At 44.5% G+C, this 22,144-nt stretch overlaps 2 protein-coding genes across 2 annotated transcripts; both read left to right on the top strand.

Annotated features, from left to right (window-relative positions):
- The first annotated feature begins 1,299 nt into the window (after positions 1-1,299).
- On the top strand, positions 1,300-11,748 carry F10 (coagulation factor X). The gene is made up of 8 exons (XM_038156469.1): positions 1,300-1,513; positions 3,765-3,925; positions 5,325-5,349; positions 7,583-7,696; positions 8,268-8,408; positions 9,019-9,269; positions 10,069-10,186; positions 10,940-11,748. Exons 1-8 carry the CDS (start codon positions 1,444-1,446, stop codon positions 11,479-11,481), a joined length of 1,422 nt encoding a protein of 473 aa, XP_038012397.1. The 5' UTR covers positions 1,300-1,443; the 3' UTR covers positions 11,482-11,748.
- Positions 11,749-14,133: 2,385 nt separating this feature from the next.
- LOC119709125 (coagulation factor X-like) lies at positions 14,134-22,129 on the top strand. The gene is made up of 7 exons (XM_038156505.1): positions 14,134-14,289; positions 14,881-15,015; positions 16,499-16,612; positions 17,193-17,333; positions 18,943-19,193; positions 19,993-20,110; positions 20,864-22,129. Exons 2-7 carry the CDS (start codon positions 14,940-14,942, stop codon positions 21,403-21,405), a joined length of 1,242 nt encoding a protein of 413 aa, XP_038012433.1. The 5' UTR covers positions 14,134-14,289; positions 14,881-14,939; the 3' UTR covers positions 21,406-22,129.
- The last annotated feature ends 15 nt before the right edge of the window (positions 22,130-22,144 follow it).

Here is a 22,144-nt window from a genome sequence, read left to right as displayed (position 1 = left end):
ATTCGCCAAAGTCTTCAGGCATAAATGATAGAACCTGAAGCTCTCTGAAAACATACACAGTTCAAAAATGTACTTTCTAACCTTAGCACGAATACACTGAAAAAGTGAGGAAGATAAAACTGAACTAGGAGATTAGAAAACAGTTTAACTATCTCGTGCAGAATTTACGCTCTAGATTGTTCAAATAATGCAGAATGTCAACTCAATCACAAAAGCTTATCAGCAAGTAGGACACAATTGATCATGCTATTAGGGGAAATTGATCATATTATTAGGGGAAAACATTGTCATTGTATGGTACATACCATGCAATACTGAACATCCAGTAACCTGCTTTACCGACAGAGAAGGAAGTTTCATTGTTCATTTAAGTAGTGAACTGCACTAGGAAAGCAGCCAATTTCAGAGACCTGAAAAGCAAGAGATGTTACAGTATATATGCATACATGCACTGGAGGTTCTCCTTACTCCTAAAGAGAGTCCAGTCTCAAGGAGAAAGTAAGTAGTGACCAGCAAATGAAGCCTCATTTTCATTTAGACGAGGTGCTCAGCACTGTAAAACCAATCCATGACGACCCCTCAAGGCAGAGTAGTTTCTGTTAACCATGATCCACAACATGATTTCTCCTCTGCAACATTCCAGTGAAAATACTGATATTTGTGAACAAATCACCTTGCAGAAAAAAAAGGATAAAACGCCAAAAGAAATCAGCACTAATAACTGCTGCACAAAATTACTTTTTCAAAACAAATCCGGGTTTTAGAATTTTTTTTTTTAATATAACAGCCTGCTTAGGAAAGCCAAGGAGATGAAGGAGACCTGATGGCTGGCTCTGGAAGCACCCAGGACGTGGCTTCCGCGGCGCGCTGTGAACTCCCCAAGAAAGGGGAGCTTGAGGCCGGTTTCAGGAGAGCGCCCGGCCGCGGTCACTGCTCCAGAGCGCGGGGCCAGCAGGGCACAGCGCTGGGTGTGGATGGCACAGCGCTGGGTGTGGATGGCACAGCGCTGGGTGTGGATGGCACCCACGGCCGAGAGCCCCCAAGGACGGCGGCGGCTGCGGGCGGCGAGCCCGGCTGTGCCCCGCGCTGAGGGCAGCCACGGCAGCTTACTGAGGGACCATTCACTTCCCCTCCTCCAGAACAAAAGGTGCAATTAAAACCAAAACAAACCAAACCCCACGCTGCCTTGGGCTTTGAAAAAATAAAGACCAAAAGGAGAAGCAGCCTCATCCCCCCGACTGAGAAATCTCGCCGCGGCTGTCACCCTGTCCCGGCGCTTCCGCTATTTCTGGGCAGGGTGAAGCTACGCGGCTTCAGTCTCACCCCGCCCGAGGGGGTGAAGACTTCGGCTCCCGTCCGTCCCGTCCCTCCCGTCCTTCCCGTCCGTCCCGTCCGTGCCGTGCCGCCGGCGCGGCCCCGGGAGCGGCATCGGCGGGCGCCGCCATGGCCGGGCCCCTGCTGCTCCTGCTGCTCTGCGCCGCGCTGCCCGCCGGGCTCCGCGCTCAGGGAGGCGGTAAGGCGGCTCCTTCTCCATGTTTTGGGGAAGGGGGAACGTCTCTTCCCTACAGTCTCGGGGGCAGGCGGGGGCATGCCGGGTGAACGCCGCAGGCGGTGGCGGTCGATGCTGCGGGCCGGGGGCGCGCACCGGGACAGGGCCAGGAGCCGCGGCGGCGGGGAAGGGGAGCGGGCACGCCACGGCCCGCCTTCCCCGGCAGGTTCGGTTTCCATGAGGCTCAGGCTTTATCAGCACCTGTGCCCACCCCGCACACCGCCGTAAAGCGGAGAGCTGAGCTTCGGGGGCAGGGAGCTGCTGCGGGCATCGCGGGGACGGTGTAGGAAATTGGGAATTGGGATTGCCCGCCGTTCGCAGCGCGGGGAGAGCTGCCCTCGCAGCCTGAGGTGCTCTCGTGTGTGAGGGGAAACGTGGCCAAGTTGTGTTTGGATGCGCTTGGCCGTGGAGGAGCTGGGGCACAGCGGGGAGCTGGTCCCGCTGCCCTCTTGTGCCGCCAGAGTCAGCGCCTCAGTCCAAGGCAGCATCAGCAAATGACTTCAAAAGCTGTTAACTCTTCCTTCAGTGAGTCAGACTGCTTGGGGTTTAAAACAAGGTCTTTGGCGTGTTTATGGAATATCCTGCTTCGGTTGACCAATGCCTGTTGCTCCTTGATGTCTCTAAAGAAGGAAGTATGATAGAGAGCTTGGGAAAAAGAATGAGCAGCCTCAGAAAGAGACTAGTTCAAGTTTACAAAAACATCCGCTTATGCGGGTGGCGTGAAAGCCAAGGAATATAGAGGTGATAACCCCACCGGCTGTGTCCTGTCCATTTCCTGTCGCTGAAGAAAGGGATTTGAGGGCAAATAAGATAGTGGGTGAATGAACTAACAGTCGCTGAGCTGCAAGTTAAAAGTACTTTCTGTAAGCCTTCCTTGAGAGGAGCCTTTTCAAAGTAAATGGGCTTCAAACTATGCAAGGAATTGCTTAATGTAAATAGCACAAACAGAATTTGCCTCCCTGAGGATGATCCACCAATTTCAGAACAAGTCTCCAGAATGAGTCTCCTCTGTGCTCACTTGGAGGATATTAGCATGTATAAGTACTTTTAGCAAGTTTATTTATCATGGAATTAAGCTGCATGAAGAATGCTTCAATAAAGAAAGTGAAGGCCTCCCAGTGAGGATAAGTCATTGTCCTTGAAGTCACATCTGTAGCATACTCTTTCACACTCCAGCCTAAAAAATACTGGAAATATAGGAAATATTGGAAAGTATTTCCTCAGTGTAAATCCAGTTCTAGAACTTGACTAAATGTCATCTTCCAAACTCTTCACACTTTCCTAGAACATATACTCTTTACAGGGTAATTAGCAATTTATTTAATCCCGGGAGGTCATCCTTCCCCTCTACTTGGCACTGGTGCAGCCACACCTTGAGTGCTGTGTCCAGTTCTGGGCCCTCCGTTTGGGAAGGACCTTGAGACACTTGAGCACATCCGGAGGAGGCAACGAGGCTGGTGAGGGGCTTGGAACACAAGGAGGAACAGCTGTGAGAAACGACTGAGGGAGCTGGGGATGCTTAGCCTGGAGAAAAGGAGACTCAGAGGTGACCTTTTCACTCCCTACAACTACCTGAAAGGTGGCTGTAGTCAGGTGGGGGTTGGTCTCTTTCTCCAGGCAGCACTGACAGAACCAGAGGACACGGTCTTAAGCTGTGTCAAGGGAAACACAAGTTGGATATTAGGAATAAGCTTTTTATGAAAGAGTGATAAAGTACTGGAATGGTCTCCCCAGGAAGGTGGTGGAGTCACCATCCCTGGATGTGTTTAAAAAAAGACTGAATGTGGCACTTGGTGCCCTGGTTTAGTTGAGGTGTTTGGGCATGGGTTGGACTCGATGATCTTGAAGGTCTCTTCCAACCTAGTGATTCTGTGATTCTGTAATCTCCCCAGCATTCAGGGAAAGTAATTCCATTCAAGACTGAATCTTGAGCAGGAGCCGCAGAAATATAAGCCCTCATTGGCAACCTTTTCAAGATTAAAAAGATTAGGAGAGAATTTTGGGGTCCTACATTTTGTTCTGAGGCTACTGATTCTCAGAGACTGGTCTGAGAGATCTTGGGATGTATCAGCCTGTGTGAGGACTAACCTCACAGATAATGTTGTGTACAAGTAGTGTGGTCTGGTTTGGCTTTGTTTCTACTTCACTCATTTGTCGTGAACTCTTTTCCACCACCAAATGTTACCCACCTGTATAATTTTTCTCTGCTATCTAGTATTCATCAAGAAAGAAAATGCTGACAAGTTCTTGGAAAGAACAAAACGTGCTAACTCTTTCTTAGAGGAAGTGAAGAAAGGGAATATTGAAAGAGAATGCAATGAGGAGCGCTGCTCAAAAGAAGAAGCAAGAGAAGCTTTTGAAGACCAGGAAAAAACTGTAAGGATGAACTGATATGAAACATAGGTCTATATATTTCATGTTTAAAAATTACAATTCATGTCCTTTGAGCTGGGCATCAAAACTCATAAGTTGTCCCCAATCACTTAACACAAAGAACAAATAGTGATTGACTGGGATGAAATTGCTAAGGCAATAATCATCCCATAACAGTCTTAATTTAGCTCTTGCATGTCCAGCCCAGGTTAAATCCTCCATTCTTTTACCTGTTCTGATCTGTTTAATTGCCATTGAAAGTTACTTGACATTCAATGGGTTTGCTGATACCAGTGTTGAAAATACATTCACCCTGTCTGGGTTACATCTCTAAGTGCCATGTCTGTGGTCAAGGCAGTCCACGGGAAGGCTGAGAAGGCAAATGCTGACATGGAACCTCATGAGGGAATTTTACTGAACTTCTCTCAAGCAGCTTTGCTTGTAATTTTGTAGCTCTCTTTATCTGAATTGAGAGGATGTATACTGTGAACAGTTCATAAATGCCTTAATGTTGACTGGAATGAAGTTTATGTGACTCTTGTGTCACCTGCCCTACCCCAATTGCTTGCTTAACTTTAGACAGAAATGTGATTTGTTGCCAAGCTGAAGGGAAAATTAAAGAGATGGGGCAGCTGTGTCGACTGTAAGTAGAAAAGGTGGTATTGCAAACATAGACTGTAGCTATATGGCTGTTTAGAACTACCCGGAAACTGGAGCTAAGGCCAGATTCACTTCCCTTTAGCATTATTTGATAGCCAGAATGTTCTTGGAGTGGCCCTGAGGTGTCCTGGGTGGGGAGTCCTGGGTGCATCACCAGTGTACTTCAGATCATAAATGTTGACTTGCCTATAGCAGAACCGGCACAGCCTGTTCTGCCTGGTGACCAGATGTCACTGGAAAGGACTGTCTTGCACAGGCAGCATCCTAGAGTCCTCAATGCAAATGAAAAGGAGAACACAAATTAGATGAAATATTTTTAAATGTCAGGATTTGTGAGGTCCTGATTGATGGGAGTATGGGGATCAAGACTGAGAAGCTGGCATTATGGGAATATAAGTAAATTCAGTCAAAACTGGTGGAAAGATAATTATGCAAGAAATCAAGTGGCTTATGCTGAATGGGTCACACTGGTAAAACTCCAAGGAGGTTCAGATATTTCTGAAAAATGCATGGGACTTGTTTCTGTAGAGCTGGGCACCATATGGATCATATAGTTTTAAGTTATTAAATGGTAATAGTGGGCTGCTAGGCACTGTATGTATCTATAATGTAAATATTTCCTTTAACAATTGTTAGCTGCAAGTATCCTGTGTATGAAAAGTCTAATATTTTTTTGAGGAATTTGGTAATTCTTAGCTAACGCTATTTCTTTCTTTTCTCCATTTCCCACACTTACCTGTAGGAGGAATTCTGGAACATCTATGTGGGTAAGGAGCACTCTGTGTTTGTTTAAAAGATTAAGCTTCTTTATTGCAAGGTTTGAAAGGATGCACCTCTTAAGTAACCCCTTCCTGCTCCCTTGCTTCCTGTCTTTTCACTCTGTGTTTCCTCACGTTGTGTTTCCTCTCAGAAAGGAATCTGATTTACTGCCTGCTGTTGCTTGAACCCAATTGCTTCATTTGAAGGCAAGGTTCAGCTGTCTCCAGTTGTCGGACTGACCTTTGTCCTCTCAAAAAAATAACAGTGGTCCTTTGTGCACAAAGGACAGTGAGGAGCAGAAACTGTCCGTGGGACTGCCAGATAGTTTTCCTTCAGAGGGGCAGCCCCAGATAGGAGAATTCAAGATGCAAAGAGTCACATATGAGGGTGTCTCTTAAATGCCATAACCAACACAAAGTTAAATTTCTTTGCATTTGCCAGTTTCTTGTCACCTCCCATGCCAAAGTGTTGTTGATTCCTGTCTTAAAGAGCATTTTTTTTGGTTGTGTTTTTTATAGAACTGTTTGGCATTCAAGGAAAATATGCCAATGGATCCAATATGCCAGTAGATACTACCTAACAGTTTTCTGTTTTTCTACCTAAATATGTGAGTTTTATTTATTAGGGTTCTAGTGTATGTAAGTACTGTGCAGGGATAGATTTTTAATGCATTAGTGTTTGATAACATGTTCTCCAGAAAGTTTATGTCCAGTTTGCACACTAGGAGGAGTGCCTCAAAAATGTTGACCAAAGACAGCTCAGCTTTGTCTTTTGGAATGTGTAGAAAAATGAAGACAGTTGCCATGAAGGAGACACAGACTTTCACAATCCTCTAAGAACCGGATGAACTCTACAACCTACAAACTAAAATTTCAAGTAAAGCCTGTGTCAGTGTTACAGTAAAGAGGATTGGAATGTTTCAAACCATTTTCTTATGCGAATACAAGCAGCAGAATATCAGTGCCAATGCCCTTAGCAGAAGTGTTGGTTTTCATACATTTTAAACCACAGTCCACAAATACTTTATGAGTGTTCAGAAGTATTGAAAACCACAGCTATGTTCAGCCAAGTTACTAGAACAATTTGTTCTTGCTTCCTATTTTAGCAGGGGATTCTGCAATTTGTGCAATATTGATATAAAACTCATTACCACAGCTGCGACTATAGTGTAGGGTAAGACTAAATAAGTATGTTTTCTAACAGTAGGATGCTACTTAGCTAAGACCACTACAGAATAGAGTGCTATGGCACTGCACTTCTGGCAGAAACCAGAAGTTATGATTTAGGCCTTCAGTCTTTTTTTTTTTGGTTAATGTTGGTCTGATCTTCCCTCTGTTAAGCATGGACATCAGTTTCCAGAGCCTCCATGGCTGGAGCATTTGGAGAGCTCTTGGTTTTGGCCACATATAGGTAGAAACTGGATCTTGATGTGTGGATGCAGTACACAGGGCTCAGCAGCTGTTCCCCGTGACAGGCAGAGCTGCAGCAGATGAGGTTACAGTCCAGAAATACCAGACAGGGAGCATGCTGGATCCTTAGGAGGAGCAGCTTCTTGCAAGTTGTTTCTGCTATGGACATTTCTATTTAAGCTGCTCCAAAGAAGGGCAGAAGAAGTGGCAAAATAGAGGGATAAGAGCATGTTATCTAAAGCAGCAAATTATCAAGTGCCACTTTTCTGGATATCTTGCATTTTGTATGAAACAGCAAAAGCTATAGGGAAATGCAAGAGACCAGAAGTTCAGTATCTTTAGGCAGCAATTGCAATGTGGAAATGTCCTGTCAGCTCTTAGAGGTTTCACTGTATGTATATTCTGACCACAATCATAGTGTCAAAGAATATTCTGAGTTGGAAGGACCCAGAAATATTATTGAGTCATGGATCATTCATAAATGAATGGCCCATGCAGGGATCACATCAGCAACCCTGTCCATATTACCACCATGGTTTAACCAACCAAGCTAATTTCTTTACCTTCCCACAAAAAAAAACCAACTTGTGTATGCCTCATAATACAGTGGCCACCAAAAAGAGATTGCAAAACTGAGGATATGTAGATGAATCATTGCAGGTTTGGAATGATTGCATTTATACTGTTTGTTCCATCTGGAATGTGGCAACTCACAGGACCTGTATTTTGAAAGGAAGGATGAAAGATAGCTTAAGAAAACTAAGAGCCCTTCTGAGTTCACTGAAAATGCTTGCACACCTAAAAGAATTTGGGTTTTGGTTTGTTTTTCTAGATGGGAACCAGTGCAGTTCAAACCCTTGTCACTATGGTGGCCACTGTAAAGATGGAATTGGTTCCTACACTTGCACGTGCTTGGATGGTTATCAAGGCAAGAACTGTGAATTTGGTAAGTTTCTGCTTTAGAGAATCGTGGTGGCAAACTTCCCCGGGAGCTTTGTAAGGAAGTGTGTTTTGCATGGAAATCCTTCCTGGGACTCACTTCTGTGGCATAGAGCTGCCCCCGTGACCTTGCCATGGGAAGGGGTATCATTAGCCCAGAAGTAAGAGCAGGAATGTGAAACTGAGGTTCAGACACAGGATCAAGGGGAGTGCTGAGGAGTTGGAGTTTTTTGGGCAGGAGGGAGGAATTGTGTGAGGAGTTACACAATTATGTTCTCTGTTAGTGTTTTGTCCATTGTTCCCCTGACAATTTGTTTCTGCTTTTTGAGCTCGCCATGCCATGGCCACTGGGCCCACTCGGACTTGGCAAGTGCATTTGGTGTGCTGGATGTGGCTGCTTTGTAAGGCACAAGCTGATGTTCAGCACTCAGATGGGTTATTCCTAAAGGGTGCTTCAGGTGCTTGGCAGGTGGGGATACAGATCCTGTTTGAAGAGCGTGTTTTGTTTCAGAGAAGTTCCAGATCTTCTGCGAAGTCAGTGTTTATGTACAGTTTTTCTGCCACCATCTCTTTTATAGTCATACCAAAGTTCTGCAGAATAAACAACGGGGACTGTGAGCAGTTCTGCAGCGTCCGCAGAGATGGGCGGAAGGATGTGTTGTGTTCCTGTGCGGATGGGTATGTTCTAGCAGAGGATGGCAAACACTGTGTTGCAACAGGTACGAAGCCATGGGATAAAGCAATAGCAGTGGTTGGTTAGACTTGTTTCACAGTTAAGGGGTGTCTTGGTTTACAGTTGAGGAATGTCTTTTGAACCACCAGTATTTTACATGACATAGACTCAAGAGTACGACCAACTGATTTATATTTCCCAAGCCGTCCATTTTTGAGGTGCTGTGATGGAGTGGATCAAAATCTAAGTGATTTTGAACCCTGTGCAAGATGCCTCTCAGCAAATTACCACTGTAAATTCCACTGTTGCCAAGAGAAATGTCATTAATAACTCATTTTCTTAAATGCTTACACATCACATAAATTAGAAGCCTGCAAAACTTTTCTTTTCAAAACCTTTCTTTTTATTGAAACTGAAAATGTTACGTTATTGTAATTAGTGCTACTTACACATGTACATTTTAGCACTCTTACGAAAAGACTCGTTAGAGGTTGTCAAACATATGCTCATGATGTTGTTCTTATACTGTCTTAAAAAAAAACGAATTGATCTTGTGACCCATATTACTTCACTATGTTTCCTTATAATGTCCAAGGAGTTTTCTCTTAGTGTGGTGTTTCTCTCCATCGTCAATTTTAGCATTCTTCTCTTTACAGTAAAATACCCTTGTGGAAAAGTTTCTGTGGTAAGGAAAAAAAGGTCTGTTCTTTCACCCACTGACCACAGCAATGGAACAAATGATCAAGAAGACTCCCCCACACATGAAACAAGCACAGAGGAGAACTTTGCAATTACCACAGAAAGCCCAACGCCTCCACCTGACAACAGGACAAGCAGCAAGAATCCATTTGTCGATACCAGGATAGTTGGTGGGGATGAGTGTCTTCCTGGCCAATGCCCGTGGCAGGTGAATGGAAGGGGCTTTGCCCTGCATGTGGGCAGAGTGTGGGTCTGAGGGAAGGGGAGCAGCGGCTCCTTTCAGCTGGGTGTCTTCTGAACATGACCCATGTCACATGCCAGCAGCAGTGAGACGTAGCTGAACTGTGTAAGCATGGGCACTTGGATGTGCTGTTCTGCAAACTGCAGCCTCACGGGGTCAAGACAAAAGGCTGTGTGCCATTTCAGATAGAACTGCCTACCCTATCCCCAGAAAGAACTTTTGGGTCATGCTGGTCTCCCAGGCCATTTCTGCAGGTTACATTTGGGTTCTGTCTGAGACCATCCCTTCAGGCAACACGCCCAAGTGCATGCCAGATCAAGCCAGCATTTTGGTTCCAAAATAAACCCTCGTGTCTCAGTTTTACTCTTGAGTTTGGGCCAGCCAAACTGAATTCCTGTATTTGGACATTGTTTGGGGGGTAAGTCCAAGGGATGGGATGGTCCAGAGTCTCAGTCAGTCGATGCTCAGTCAGTCAATGCCTGCTCAGTCAGTCAATGCCTGAGGGACGTTACTCAGCACTGGGAGTGAGGTAACGTGGAAGTCAAATGCTTTAACTTCATATCAAGACAATCAGGACTCTGTAGCAGCAGAAGTCAACCTGTAGCTTCTGAACATGGAAATGCAGTATTAGGAGAGACGTGGAGGGCCACATCCATGTTGCAATTAGAAGCATCTCTGTGGTGTGCAGATAAATCACTTGGCACTTTATAGCTCATTGACATTAAACTGCACTTTCTCCTTTGGCCCTTATTTTTTTGCTTCACAGGCTGTTCTGTTAAATGAGGAAGGAGAAGAGTTTTGTGGTGGAACTGTTCTGAATGAAAATTTTATACTTACTGCAGCTCATTGCATAAACCAATCCAAAGAAATCAAAGTTGTTGTTGGTGAGTGATTATTTCTCTTACTCCTCTGAGGTGACAGTATCTCTTGTGCCTAACCGTCTGTGCCTTAAATCTCCCATGAGAGGTACTCATGACTCATTAAGGATTGTTACCTTTTTGCCGCTTTTTATAATTTCTTGTTATTCTGAGCATCCTTCTTTGTAACAACAGGTGCCTCCCTTTCTTCTCTGCCAGCTAGCTGGAAGTGATTGCAGTCAAATATTCTAGAAATATTGGTTATCAATGTGTTCAGCAGAGCAGTGCTTCTGCAGGAAGCTCATCATTCCTGGCACTTCAGAAGCATCCAGAGTTGTTCGTGCAGGAACCCTCAGGAAAGCTGTGACTCACTGGATAGAGCACATAAGAACAAACTCAGATTTATCATTGCTTCCCTTTTGAGCCAGGACACAGGATCAACACAGCTTCATCTTTGTAGTGTTGTAGTCCAGACCCTGTTCTCTTCTCTAAGCCAGGATTGAGCTCCTGTAAGTGCTTCCACACAAAATTGCATTAGTTTAGCTGAATCAACTTAGCCTTTGTGTAAACTGGTACAAAAATCTTCATAGACGAAATCTCAGGACCAAAGCCAATCCAGTAGCTGCTAAGAAATGTTGCCATCCCTGTTTACAGTTCCCTTGTGTGGTCTAAGGTCCTGGGCAAACTACTCTGACTCTACTACTCTCTTCCTCTGTCAAGGTTGTTCTGAAATTCTTATACTTTCTCCACATTAATCACCCTTTTAATGCTCTTGTGCAGGTGAAGTGGACAGAGAGAAGAAGGAGCAGTCTGAATCAGTGCACACTGTGGACAAAATATTTGTTCACTCCAAATTTATTGTTGAGACTTATGATAATGACATTGCCTTACTGAAGCTGAAGGAACCTATCATGTTTTCAGAGTACGTCATTGCAGCATGTCTCCCCAAAGCAGACTTTGCTAATGAAGTTCTGATGAGCCAGAAATCTGGGAGGGTTAGTGGCTTTGGGCGGGAATTTGAAGGCGGGCGAACATCCAAAAAACTGAAGGTGCTCGAGGTCCCCTATGTTAATAGGAACACTTGCAAACAATCCACCAACTTGGCCATAACTGAGAATATGTTCTGTGCTGGTTATGACACAGAGCAAAAGGATGCTTGCCAAGGAGACAGTGGTGGCCCCCATGTGACCAGATATAAGGATACTTATTTTGTTACTGGAATTGTTAGCTGGGGTGAAGGGTGTGCAAGGAAAGGCAAATATGGTGTCTATACCAAACTGTCCCGGTTCTTGCGCTGGGTAAGAACAATCATGAGTTTGTAGTGGTGCTGTGTCCCTTGATCCTCCTTGTTACCTGCCAAGGTGCACGATTGGAAATGGAAACTTTCTATTCCTGCACATCTGCTAAGTTGGTTTTGAGATCTGATTCCTTAAAGTTATGGTCTGCTTCCATTTGTATTATTCCTGGCTTGAAAGCACCCCTCTGAGGACTGTGAAGGTCTTTGGAATTGGTTGAAAGAGGGAATTCCCCAAGCAAAAAGGCTGCTGAGTGGAGTCTTTGGCTTCTTTTAATTACTTATCAATGGCCGTTTTAGTCCTATCTGTTGTCAGGAGTGCTCCAACCAGAGGTTCCTAAACATGTTCGGAACAGTCACTAGCCATGATGAAAGCAGGAAGGATGGGAGTCAGTTAATCCTCATATTGCAGCCATCTGGCTCAGCAGGGAGTTTGTCCATACTGGAGTTGTTTAGCTTCTACCTTCAGATGTGTCCAGAACATTAAGGGATCAGGAGATCTTGCATGGCAAATGCTGACACACAATTAATTAATCAATATGTGATGCTAAATAACCACACGTTCCAAAAAATGGCCTGCTCAGATCACCACAGCTATTAAAAAGGGGTTTTGCTTTGTAAGGATTGTACTTCACTCTAGTTTAATTTGTACACTCTGCTCATCAGAAAAAATATATGTGCACATTCAGTGTTTTCTGTATCTTGTTCTGGATTGTGTATGGCTGAGGATTGGAAAGTTTCTGGCATGTGTATTGTTCTGGATGTTTCTGTTTGGTGCAGTATTTATGTACACCAGCATTTGAAATAAAACATTCTTTCTTTTTTGTTCTCCTTTGATTGGGTTTCTTTCTAACAAAGCCCCATCAGCCTCTATCCCCCTTACAAGTCTGATGGCTTTTTCAAAGCTTCTCCAATCTCTTATGTTTCCTCTGCTCTGAGGAACACTGAACTTCTTAGTCACCTGCTCTATCTCTCTTAGGCTTTGATCTGGTACTGGCTCATTTCACATAGCAGGTGCTGTGAACAAATTAGACTGACAAACTCAAAATACAGCCCTGCAAACAGCAAGCATTGCTGCAGTCAGCACTAATTGTGGGCAGGAAAGTGAGGGGGCAGGTCAGTTATGCCAGCTTGATGGTCTTGACCTCTATAGCTCCTCAGTGGGCTTACTTCAGTGTTTTCTCAGCAGCATCTGTTCCCTGAGTTCTTCTGTCCACTGGATTCCTGTTCAAATCCTTTGTCCCATGGCTGCTGCGCCTTGTGCTCAATCAGGGTGAAAGATCCTCTTCGAAGGAAAGCCTCAGGTCTGGGTCCTACCCAAATCCTACTTACATACTCTTGCTAAGGGCTTTCTTCTGCTTAAGTGGGGCTTGAGGACTGAAGCAAAACACTGACTGGGCTGTAAAGAGGTTGAGGTAGCTGAAGGCATCCCTTTATGTCCATTGCTCTTTCTGTGCCAGCATGTCTGCCCTGCTGAGAGGACATGAGTGAAATATCTGCTTGCCTTTGGACCTCCTATCAAAGGTCATAAACAGCCCTAGGGTATGCAGCAAAAGGAAGAATTAAATCCCATTCTTTCTTTAATGTTGGCAAATTATTTGGGAGTGATTTCACATAACGGAATTGATCAGATTGTGAAATCCAGGAAAGGGACACAGCACACAGCTGCTGAGTAAACTGGTGGATTTTGAGATACCAGAATTCCTCCTGGCATGCACACACAGCTGGCTTAGGCAAAAGCTGACATGTACCAAGAATGGTGGACAGAGAGGCTCTAAGCTACCCTCTAGTGCTCAGGCTTCTTCTGCCTTCAAGGAAAAGCCAGTCGTGAGACTTAAGGGAAGAAAAGAAGGATGGTGAGTAAGACCTGTGACCAGAGAAGCCCAGCAATCGATATTCCCCGGAGGGCAGTGAAATCTCTTATGCCAGTTGTGTTCCAGAGTGGGAGATGTAAGGAGATGCCATGTGTGGAGCATGATGGGGGCTGCTGTAAGGAACAAATGTGGACAAGCTGCCCTGTGTTATGACATCCTACAGCATGGGAGGAAAACACACTGCAGCAGGCTCAGTGTCCATCAGTGCTACAATTAAAAGAGGTCAATTTGATCCCCTGTTGGCTCAGTAGGTTGGGCTGGGTGACCCTGTAGGTCTCTCCAGCCCCTGTTTTCTGTGTTTCCAGGTGAGCAGCACCTGTCACTTTTAGCATCATGCCCTTGTGCCCTGCACTAGCATGGTAACAGCAGGCTCCCTGTGTACTGCTCCCTGGCACAGGTGACTCGCCTGGCAGGATTGTTTTCCATAGCCGGATGACAGACCACAATGGCCTGTCAAGAGCTGTCCCCTAGGAGTTGTTTGAACAAAAAAAAACCAGCACATAAAGCCCATAACCCTTCATTTTAGGGTACAGTATGAGATGTACCCAAAAGTATGTATTTCATCAGCATCTTCATGAGCTGTTAAAACCATGTGGGGCGGTGTTCCTTGTCTCCTTCATTACTTATCCTTGATAACTCCAGGGGATATCTTTTGTTAATGGGCCACTGAGTGTCACTGCATGACTGATAAAATTACATCATCCCATTGTGAGATGCTCCACCAAGGGGGAGGAACCAAGCATTCCCACCTGCATATAATCTGAGGCTTGTGACAGTCACAGTCAGTCTTATCACTGAATTCCCAGAGGACAAGAGTTCCATAACCATCACTGGACCTCCAGAAGAAGAACAAACCCTTCTACAGGAACACTGCTTCAGCAGAACCACATCTATCACTTCAAGAAGACTGCAGCCGCCAGTTAATTGGACTGCCACCAGCACCCAGACTAAGAGGGTGTCAGGTTGTATTCTGACTCTGTCAGTGTTTCTGTATTATTGCGTTTATTTTAATTTTCCTATTAAATTGTGTTTCTGACTTGGGATCTCCCAGTGCTTTGCTTTCAAACAATAACACCCTCCGAACGTTCGTAATGGGATGGAAATTGATGAATCTGTGCTCTGTCCAAGTGTGCTTGGGATGGAGCTGGTGGGTAACAACTTTGCAATGTGCTCACCAAGACCTGAAAACTTGGTGCCCTGATCTACTCCTCACTCCTGGGGTGCCTTCCTGAGCCCAGCGTACAGGAGGCGCAAAGCTCTGGTTCTGGTTGGCTGCCTTCCTTGGGACAGGGGCAAGAGCCACATCACTTACTCTAGCTCCTTGCTGCCTGCATAGTCCAGCTGCTTTAGAGAGGCTTTGTCAAAGTTTCTAGAGGAAAGCCTTTTAGAGGTGCTCTGCCAGCACAAAGCTGTCCGTGTGGCATTGCTGCAGCACACTCACATTTTGTGTGTCTTAACACTGTGCCGTGGTGACATTGAGTGCAGACTTTGCTCTCAGAAGTTTTGTTTTCTCTTGAGTGACTGACCTTTGCACTGTGGTGTTTCTCATTCAGCGGCTGCCCCAGAGCCCTGCAGAGCAAGCAGCGGGTGTGATGCGCAGTGAGCTCGGAGGATGGGCATGGCAGGTCATCGTGGGACAATGTGGCTTCTTCCCATTGTCCTCCTTTTCCTTCAGATGAGGCAGACAGGTAGAGTGTTTGCTTAGCTTGGCTTTGTGCTGCTTTGCCTAAACCCCACAGGTAGCTGTCAATATTTTTGCTTTGTGTGTAAGGGACACGAGTGAACATCCGGTGGCTTTGCTGTCTCACCCACCTTGCTTCCCTTTGCCAGCTGCAGTGTAATGATAACCAGGGCTGAGGCACATGGGGAATTCCATTTTGGAGTGACAATTGTGTCAGTGTAAATTATGGGGTCAGTATGTTGATATGTAGTGTTTTCAAAGGCTCAGCACAATTAATGGGCTATTCTTCATGTTCTCAGGAGACATGATAATTAAATAACCCTTACTATCCATTTGTTAGCTGTGAGGGACAGAATGATGCCCAGAATATTTAACTGTACAGAGAACAGGAACCCTAACCCTTATGTCACCTTGATTTTCTAATTCTTCGCACAAACATCACAGCTGTACTTAATAAAATAAAATAAATTGTCCCACCTATGTGACCCTGCTCCAAACAGGGGCAGAACAGGTGGTAAAATTTAGAAATTTGACATTTGTCTTGTCTAAAGCATTGAATTCTTGAGCAAGTGTCATTTTCCTGAATATCCTACTTCTTGTATGAAACAGTGCATCCCAGAGAACATATGTAAGGGGGGAACACATTGTTTGCAGCAGAGCATTAAATGGGAAAGACCATGTCAGAAAAGGAATGAGATGGGTGGGACAAAGAGCTGCTACATGAAATGTGTCTCCAAATGCAGAGTTACCTCCCTGACCTCAATGTAACTGAGTTTGTGAGGTATGTATGGCTGGGGCCCTGGAGTCAGGTCAGCCAGTTGTGTCCAGGAAAGGAAGAAAGGCTGCAGAGCTCAAGATGCCAGCATAGATGTGGGCAGCATGAGGTAAGAGGTAATAACTACAAGCTCAAGCTCATACCTCGAGGGATACAGTGAGAAAATTTCGGTGCTCTAAGCAGTACAGAACAGAAGTTTGGCCTGCTCATGTGACTTTAGCAGAGTTTTGTAAAGTTTGGTGGTTTTATTAGCTTCTGTTTAATATGCTAGTATCTGTGTCTTTAAAGGAACAGCTCTGCAGGCAAAAGACATGCAGAAGGCCTAAGATGACCTTTAGGAAATAAAAGTTGATGTTTTTCAGCCAGTAGTTGCAATCTAGAAATGTCCTGTCTGGTTTTACAGGATGCACTGTAAATAATGTAGACTCTGACCACTATGTATTACTTAATGTTCCTGTAAAAAAAGGCTTGTGTGAACATCATAATATAGTGGCCACCAAAAAGAGATTGCAAAACTGAGGATATGTAGATGAATCATTGCAGGTTTGGAATGATTGCATTTATACTGTTTGTTCCATCTGGAATGTGGCAACTCACAGGACCTGTATTTTGAAAGGAAGGATGAAAGATAGCTTAAGAAAACTAAGAGCCCTTCTGAGTTCACTGAAAATGCTTGCACACCTAAAAGAATTTGGGTTTTGGTTTGTTTTTCTAGATGGGAACCAGTGCAGTTCAAACCCTTGTCACTATGGTGGCCACTGTAAAGATGGAATTGGTTCCTACACTTGCACGTGCTTGGATGGTTATCAAGGCAAGAACTGTGAATTTGGTAAGTTTCTGCTTTAGAGAACCGTGGCAGCTTTGTAAGGAAGCTTCCCCGGGAGCTTTGTAAGGAAGTGTGTTTTGCATGGAAATCCTTCCTGGGACTCACTTCTGTGGCATAGAGCTGCCCCCGTGACCTTGCCATGGGAAGGGGTATCATTAGCCCAGAAGTAAGAGCAGGAATGTGAAACTGAGGTTCAGACACAGGATCAAGGGGAGTGCTGAGGAGTTGGAGTTTTTCGGGCAGGAGGGAGGAATTGTGTGAGGAGTTACACAATTATGTTCTCTGTTAGTGTTTTGTCCATTGTTCCCCTGACAATTTGTTTCTGCTTTTTGAGCTTGCCATGCCATGGCCACTGGGCCCACTCGGACTTGGCAAGTACATTTGGTGTGCTGGATGTGGCTGCTTTGTAAGGCACAAGCTGATGTTCAGCACTCAGATGAGTTATTCCTAAAGGGTGCTTCAGGTGCTTGGCAGGTGGGGATACAGATCCTGTTTGAAGAGCGTGTTTTGTTTCAGAGAAGTTCCAGATCTTCTGCGAAGTCAGTGTTTATGTACAGTTTTTCTGCCACCATCTCTTTTATAGTCATACCAAAGTTCTGCAGAATAAACAACGGGGACTGTGAGCAGTTCTGCAGCGTCCGCAGAGATGGGCGGAAGGATGTGTTGTGTTCCTGTGCGGATGGGTATGTTCTAGCAGAGGATGGCAAACACTGTGTTGCAACAGGTACGAAGCCATGGGATAAAGCAATAGCAGTGGTTGGTTAGACTTGTTTCACAGTTAAGGTTTACAATTACTGTCTTGGTTTGCTGTTGAAGAATGTCTTTTGAACCACCAGTATCCTACATGACATAGACCGAACAGTGAGGCCAGGAGATTTGTCTTTTCCCAAGCCTTCCATTTTTGAGGTGCTGTGATGGAGTGGATCAAAATCTAAGTGATTTTGGATCCTTTGCAAGGTGCCCCTCAGTGAGGCATGTCAGAGTATATTCTGCTGTTAACAAGATAATAAAAAACATTGAATCATAGAATATCCTGTTTTGAAAGGAATCCTCAATGATCATCAATATCCAACTCCTGGACTATTACTAGACTACCCCAAGAATAACTCCATGTGCCTGAAATTGTTGTCCAAACATTTCTTGAACTCTGTCAGGCTTGGGGCCATGACTGCTTCTCTGGGGAACTTGTTCAAATGCCCAACCACCCTCTGGGTGCAGAACCCTTTTCTACTACCCAACATAAAACACCCCTGACACAGCTTCCTGCCTTTCTCTCAGATTTCTTCATGGAAAGGGCTGTCCAGCACTGGAATGGACTGCCCAGGTAAGTGGTGGGATCACCATGCCTGGAGATTTTCAAGAAACAACTGAATGTCGCACTTAGAGCTATAGTCTGATTAACAAGGTGTGACCTGTCAAAGGTTGAATTCTATGATTTCAGAGGTCTTTTCCAACCTAAAGGATTCTGTGTCCTGGTCACCATAGAGAAGAGATCAGTGCCTGCCCCTCCTCTTCCCCTCAGGAGAAAGTTGTTGATCATAGTGAGGCCTCCCCTCAGTCTCCTTCAGGCTGAACAGACCAAGTGATCTCAGCCACTCTTCATACAGCTTCCTCTCAAGGCCCTTCACCATCTTTGTTGTCCTCATTTGGATGGTCTCCAAGAGCTTTATATCTTTCTTACATTTAGATGCCAAAAATTGTACATGGGACTCAAGGTGAGGCCATGCTGAGAAAAGTGATCACAGTAGGATCTTTGCTTAAACACTTACAGGCCATAAGAAAGAACAGCTTGCAAAAATTTATACTTTAGATTGCAGTTAACCTTATCAACTTGCAACTGAAGAGATTGGATAATTATGATTAGCACTATGTACATATGTACAATTTTATTGTACTTCAAAATACCATAGGGGAGGGGAAATTCAACCATTTAAGTATCATGTTGGGTTTTATATACTTTATAGCTAATAAAAAATTGCTGTCATTAGCCCTATTATTCCTAAAGTACTTCACTCAGTCTCCAAAATAAGTACATTTAATTAAGAGGAACTACATGAATACATCAATGTAAATAATTGAACATGATGTATTAAATTTTAATAACTTTCAAAATATGATTGTGAGAAGGAAGCTGAAGGAGAGCCTTCATGATGAGAAAATAGCACTCATTTTTCAAACCATATGGTCTTTCTTCCTTGGTTCCATGTGCCAAGTCTTTCAAATTATCTGGAAAATGAGGAAGCAGCACTGTATATTGTGAGAGGGTATTTCCAAGGAGTTTCTTCCTGTGTTGGTCTTCTCCATCGTCAATTTTAGCATTCTTCTCTTTACAGTAAAATACCCTTGTGGAAAAGTTTCTGTGGTAAGGAAAAAAAGGTCTGTTCTTTCACCCAATGGCCATAGCAATGGAACAAATGATCAAGAAGACTCCCCCACACATGAAACAAGCACAGAGGAGAACTTTGCAATTACCACAGAAAGCCCAACGCCTCCACCTGACAACAGGACAAGCAGCAAGAATCCGTATGTCAATACCAGGATAGTTGGTGGGGATGAGTGTCTTCCTGGCCAATGCCCGTGGCAGGTGAATGGAAGGGGCTTTGCCCTGCATGTGGGCAGAGTGTGGGTCTGAGGGAAGGGGAGCAGTGGCTCCTTTCAGCTGGGTGCCTTCTGAACATGACCCATGTCACATGCCAGCAGCAGTGAGACGTAGCTGAACTGTGTGAGCCTGGGCACTTGGATGTGCTGTTCTGCAAACTGCAGCCTCACGGGGTCAAGACAAAAGGCTGTGTGCCATTTCAGATAGAACTGCCTACCCTATCCCCAGAGAGAACTTTTGGGTCATGCTGGTCTCCCAGGCCATTTCTGCAGGTTACATTTGGGTTCTGTCTGAGACCATCCCTTCAGGCAACACACCCAAGTGCATGCCAGATCAAGCCAGCATTTTGGTTCCAAAATAAACCCTCGTGTCTCAGTTTTACTCTTGAGTTTGGGCCAGCCAAACTGAATTCCTGTATTTGGACATTGTTTGGGGGGTAAGTCCAAGGGATGGGATGGTCCAGAGTCTCAGTCAGTCGATGCTCAGTCAGTCAATGCCTGCTCAGTCAGTCAATGCCTGAGGGACGTTACTCAGCACTGGGAGTGAGGTAATGTGGAAGCCAAATGTTTTAACTTCACATCAAGACAATCAGGACTCTGTAGCAGCAGAAGTCAACCTGTAGCTTCTGAACATGGAAATGCAGTATTAGGAGAGATGTGGAGGGCCACATCCATGTTGCAATTAGAAGCATCTCTGTGGTGTGCAGAGAAATCAGTTAGCACTTTATAGCTCATCGACATTAAACTGCACTTTCTCCTTTGGCCCTTATTTTTTTGCTTCACAGGCTGTTCTGTTAAATGAGGAAGGAGAAGAGTTTTGTGGTGGAACTGTTCTGAATGAAAATTTTATACTTACTGCAGCTCATTGCATAAACCAATCCAAAGAAATCAAAGTTGTTGTTGGTGAGTGATTATTTCTCTTACTCCTCTGAGGTGACAGTATCTCTTGTGCCTAACCGTCTGTGCCTTAAATCTCCCATGAGAGGTACTCATGACTCATTAAGGTTTGTTACCTTTTTGCCGCTTTTTATAATTTCTTGTTATTCTGAGCATCCTTCTTTGTAACAACAGGTGCCTCCCTTTCTTCTCTGCCAGCTAGCTGGAAGTGATTGCAGTTAAATATTCTAGAAATATTGGTTATCAATGTGTTCAGCAGAGCAGTGCTTCTGCAGGAAGCTCATCATTCCTGGCACTTCAGAAGCATCCAGAGTTGTTCTTGCAGGAACCCTCAGGAAAGCTGTGACTCACTGGATAGAGCACATAAGAACAAACTCAGATTTATCATTGCTTCCCTTTTGAGCCAGGACACAGGATCAACACAGCTTCATCTTTGCAGTGTTGTAGTCCAGACCCTGTTCTCTTCTCTAAGCCAGGATCGAGCTCTTGTAAGTGCTTCCACACAAAATTGCATTAGTTTAGCTGAATCAACTTAGCCTTTGTGTAAACTGGTACAAAAATCTTCATAGACGAAATCTCAGGACCAAAGCCAATCCAGTAGCTGCTAAGAAATGTTGCCATCCCTGTTTACAGTTCCCTTGTGTGGTCTAAGGTCCTGGGCAAACTACTCTGACTCTACTACTTTCTTCCTCTGTCAAGGTTGTTATGAAATTCTTATACTTTCTCCACATTAATGAACCTTTTAATGCTCTTGTGCAGGTGAAGTGGACAGAGAGAAGAAGGAGCAGTCTGAATCAATGCACACTGTGGACAAAATATTTGTTCACTCCAAGTTTGAGGCTGAGACATATGATAATGACATTGCCTTACTGAAGCTGAAGGAACCTATCATGTTTTCAGAGTACGTCATTGCAGCATGTCTCCCCAAAGCAGACTTTGCTAATGAAGTTCTGATGAGCCAGAAATCTGGGAGGGTTAGTGGCTTTGGGCGGGAATATGATGGTGGACCACTGCCAAAGAAACTAAAGATGCTTGAACTACCCTATGTTAATAGGAGCATTTGTGAGCAATCCACTTCCTTTGCAGTAACGGAGAACATGTTCTGTGCTGGTTATGACACAGAGGAAAAAGATGCTTGCCAAGGAGACAGTGGTGGCCCCCATGTGACCAGATATAAGGATACTTATTTTGTTACTGGAATTGTTAGCTGGGGTGAAGGGTGTGCAAGGAAAGGCAAATATGGTGTCTATACCAAACTGTCCCGGTTCTTGCGCTGGGTAAGAACAATCATGAGTTTGTAGTGGTGCTGTGTCCCTTGATCCTCCTTGTTACCTGCCAAGGTGCACGATTGGAAATGGAAACTTTCTATTCCTGCACATCTGCTAAGTTGGTTTTGAGATCTGATTCCTTAAAGTTATGGTCTGCTTCCATTTGTATTATTCCTGGCTTGAAAGCACCCCTCTGAGGACTGTGAAGGTCTTTGGAATTGGTTGAAAGAGGGAATTCCCCAAGCAAAAAGGCTACTGAGTGGGGTCTTTGGCTTCTTTTAATTACTTATCAATGGCCATTTTAGTGTCCTATCTGTTGTCAGGAGTGCTCCAACCAGAGGTTCCTGAACATGTTCGGAACAGTCACTAGCCATGATGAAAGCAGGAAGGATGGGAGTCAGTTAATCCTCATATTGCAGCCATCTGGCTCAGCAGGGAGTTTGTCCATACTGGAGTTGCTTAGCTTCTACCTTCAAATGTGTCCAGAAGATTAAGGGAGCAGGAGATCTTGCATGTCTAAATAAAGAAGGGTTTTGCTTTGTAAGGATTGTACTTCACTCTAGTTTAATTTTTACACTCTGCTCATCAGAAAAAAAATATATGTGCACATTCAGTGTTTTCTGTATCTTGTTCTGGATTGTGTATGGCTGAGGATTGGAAAGCTTCTGGCATGTGTATTGTTCTGGATGTGTCTGTTTGGTGCAATATTTATGTACACCAGCATTTGAAATAAAACATTCTTTCTTTTTTGTTCTCCTTTGGTTGGGTTTCT

The sequence above is a fragment of the Motacilla alba genome, chromosome 1 (genome assembly GCF_015832195.1).
Source record: "Motacilla alba alba isolate MOTALB_02 chromosome 1, Motacilla_alba_V1.0_pri, whole genome shotgun sequence".
In the NCBI taxonomy this organism is placed as follows: Eukaryota; Metazoa; Chordata; class Aves; order Passeriformes; family Motacillidae; genus Motacilla; species Motacilla alba.
The sequence above is the reverse complement of the archived record's forward strand: the minus strand, read 5'-3'. Positions and strand labels throughout refer to the sequence as shown.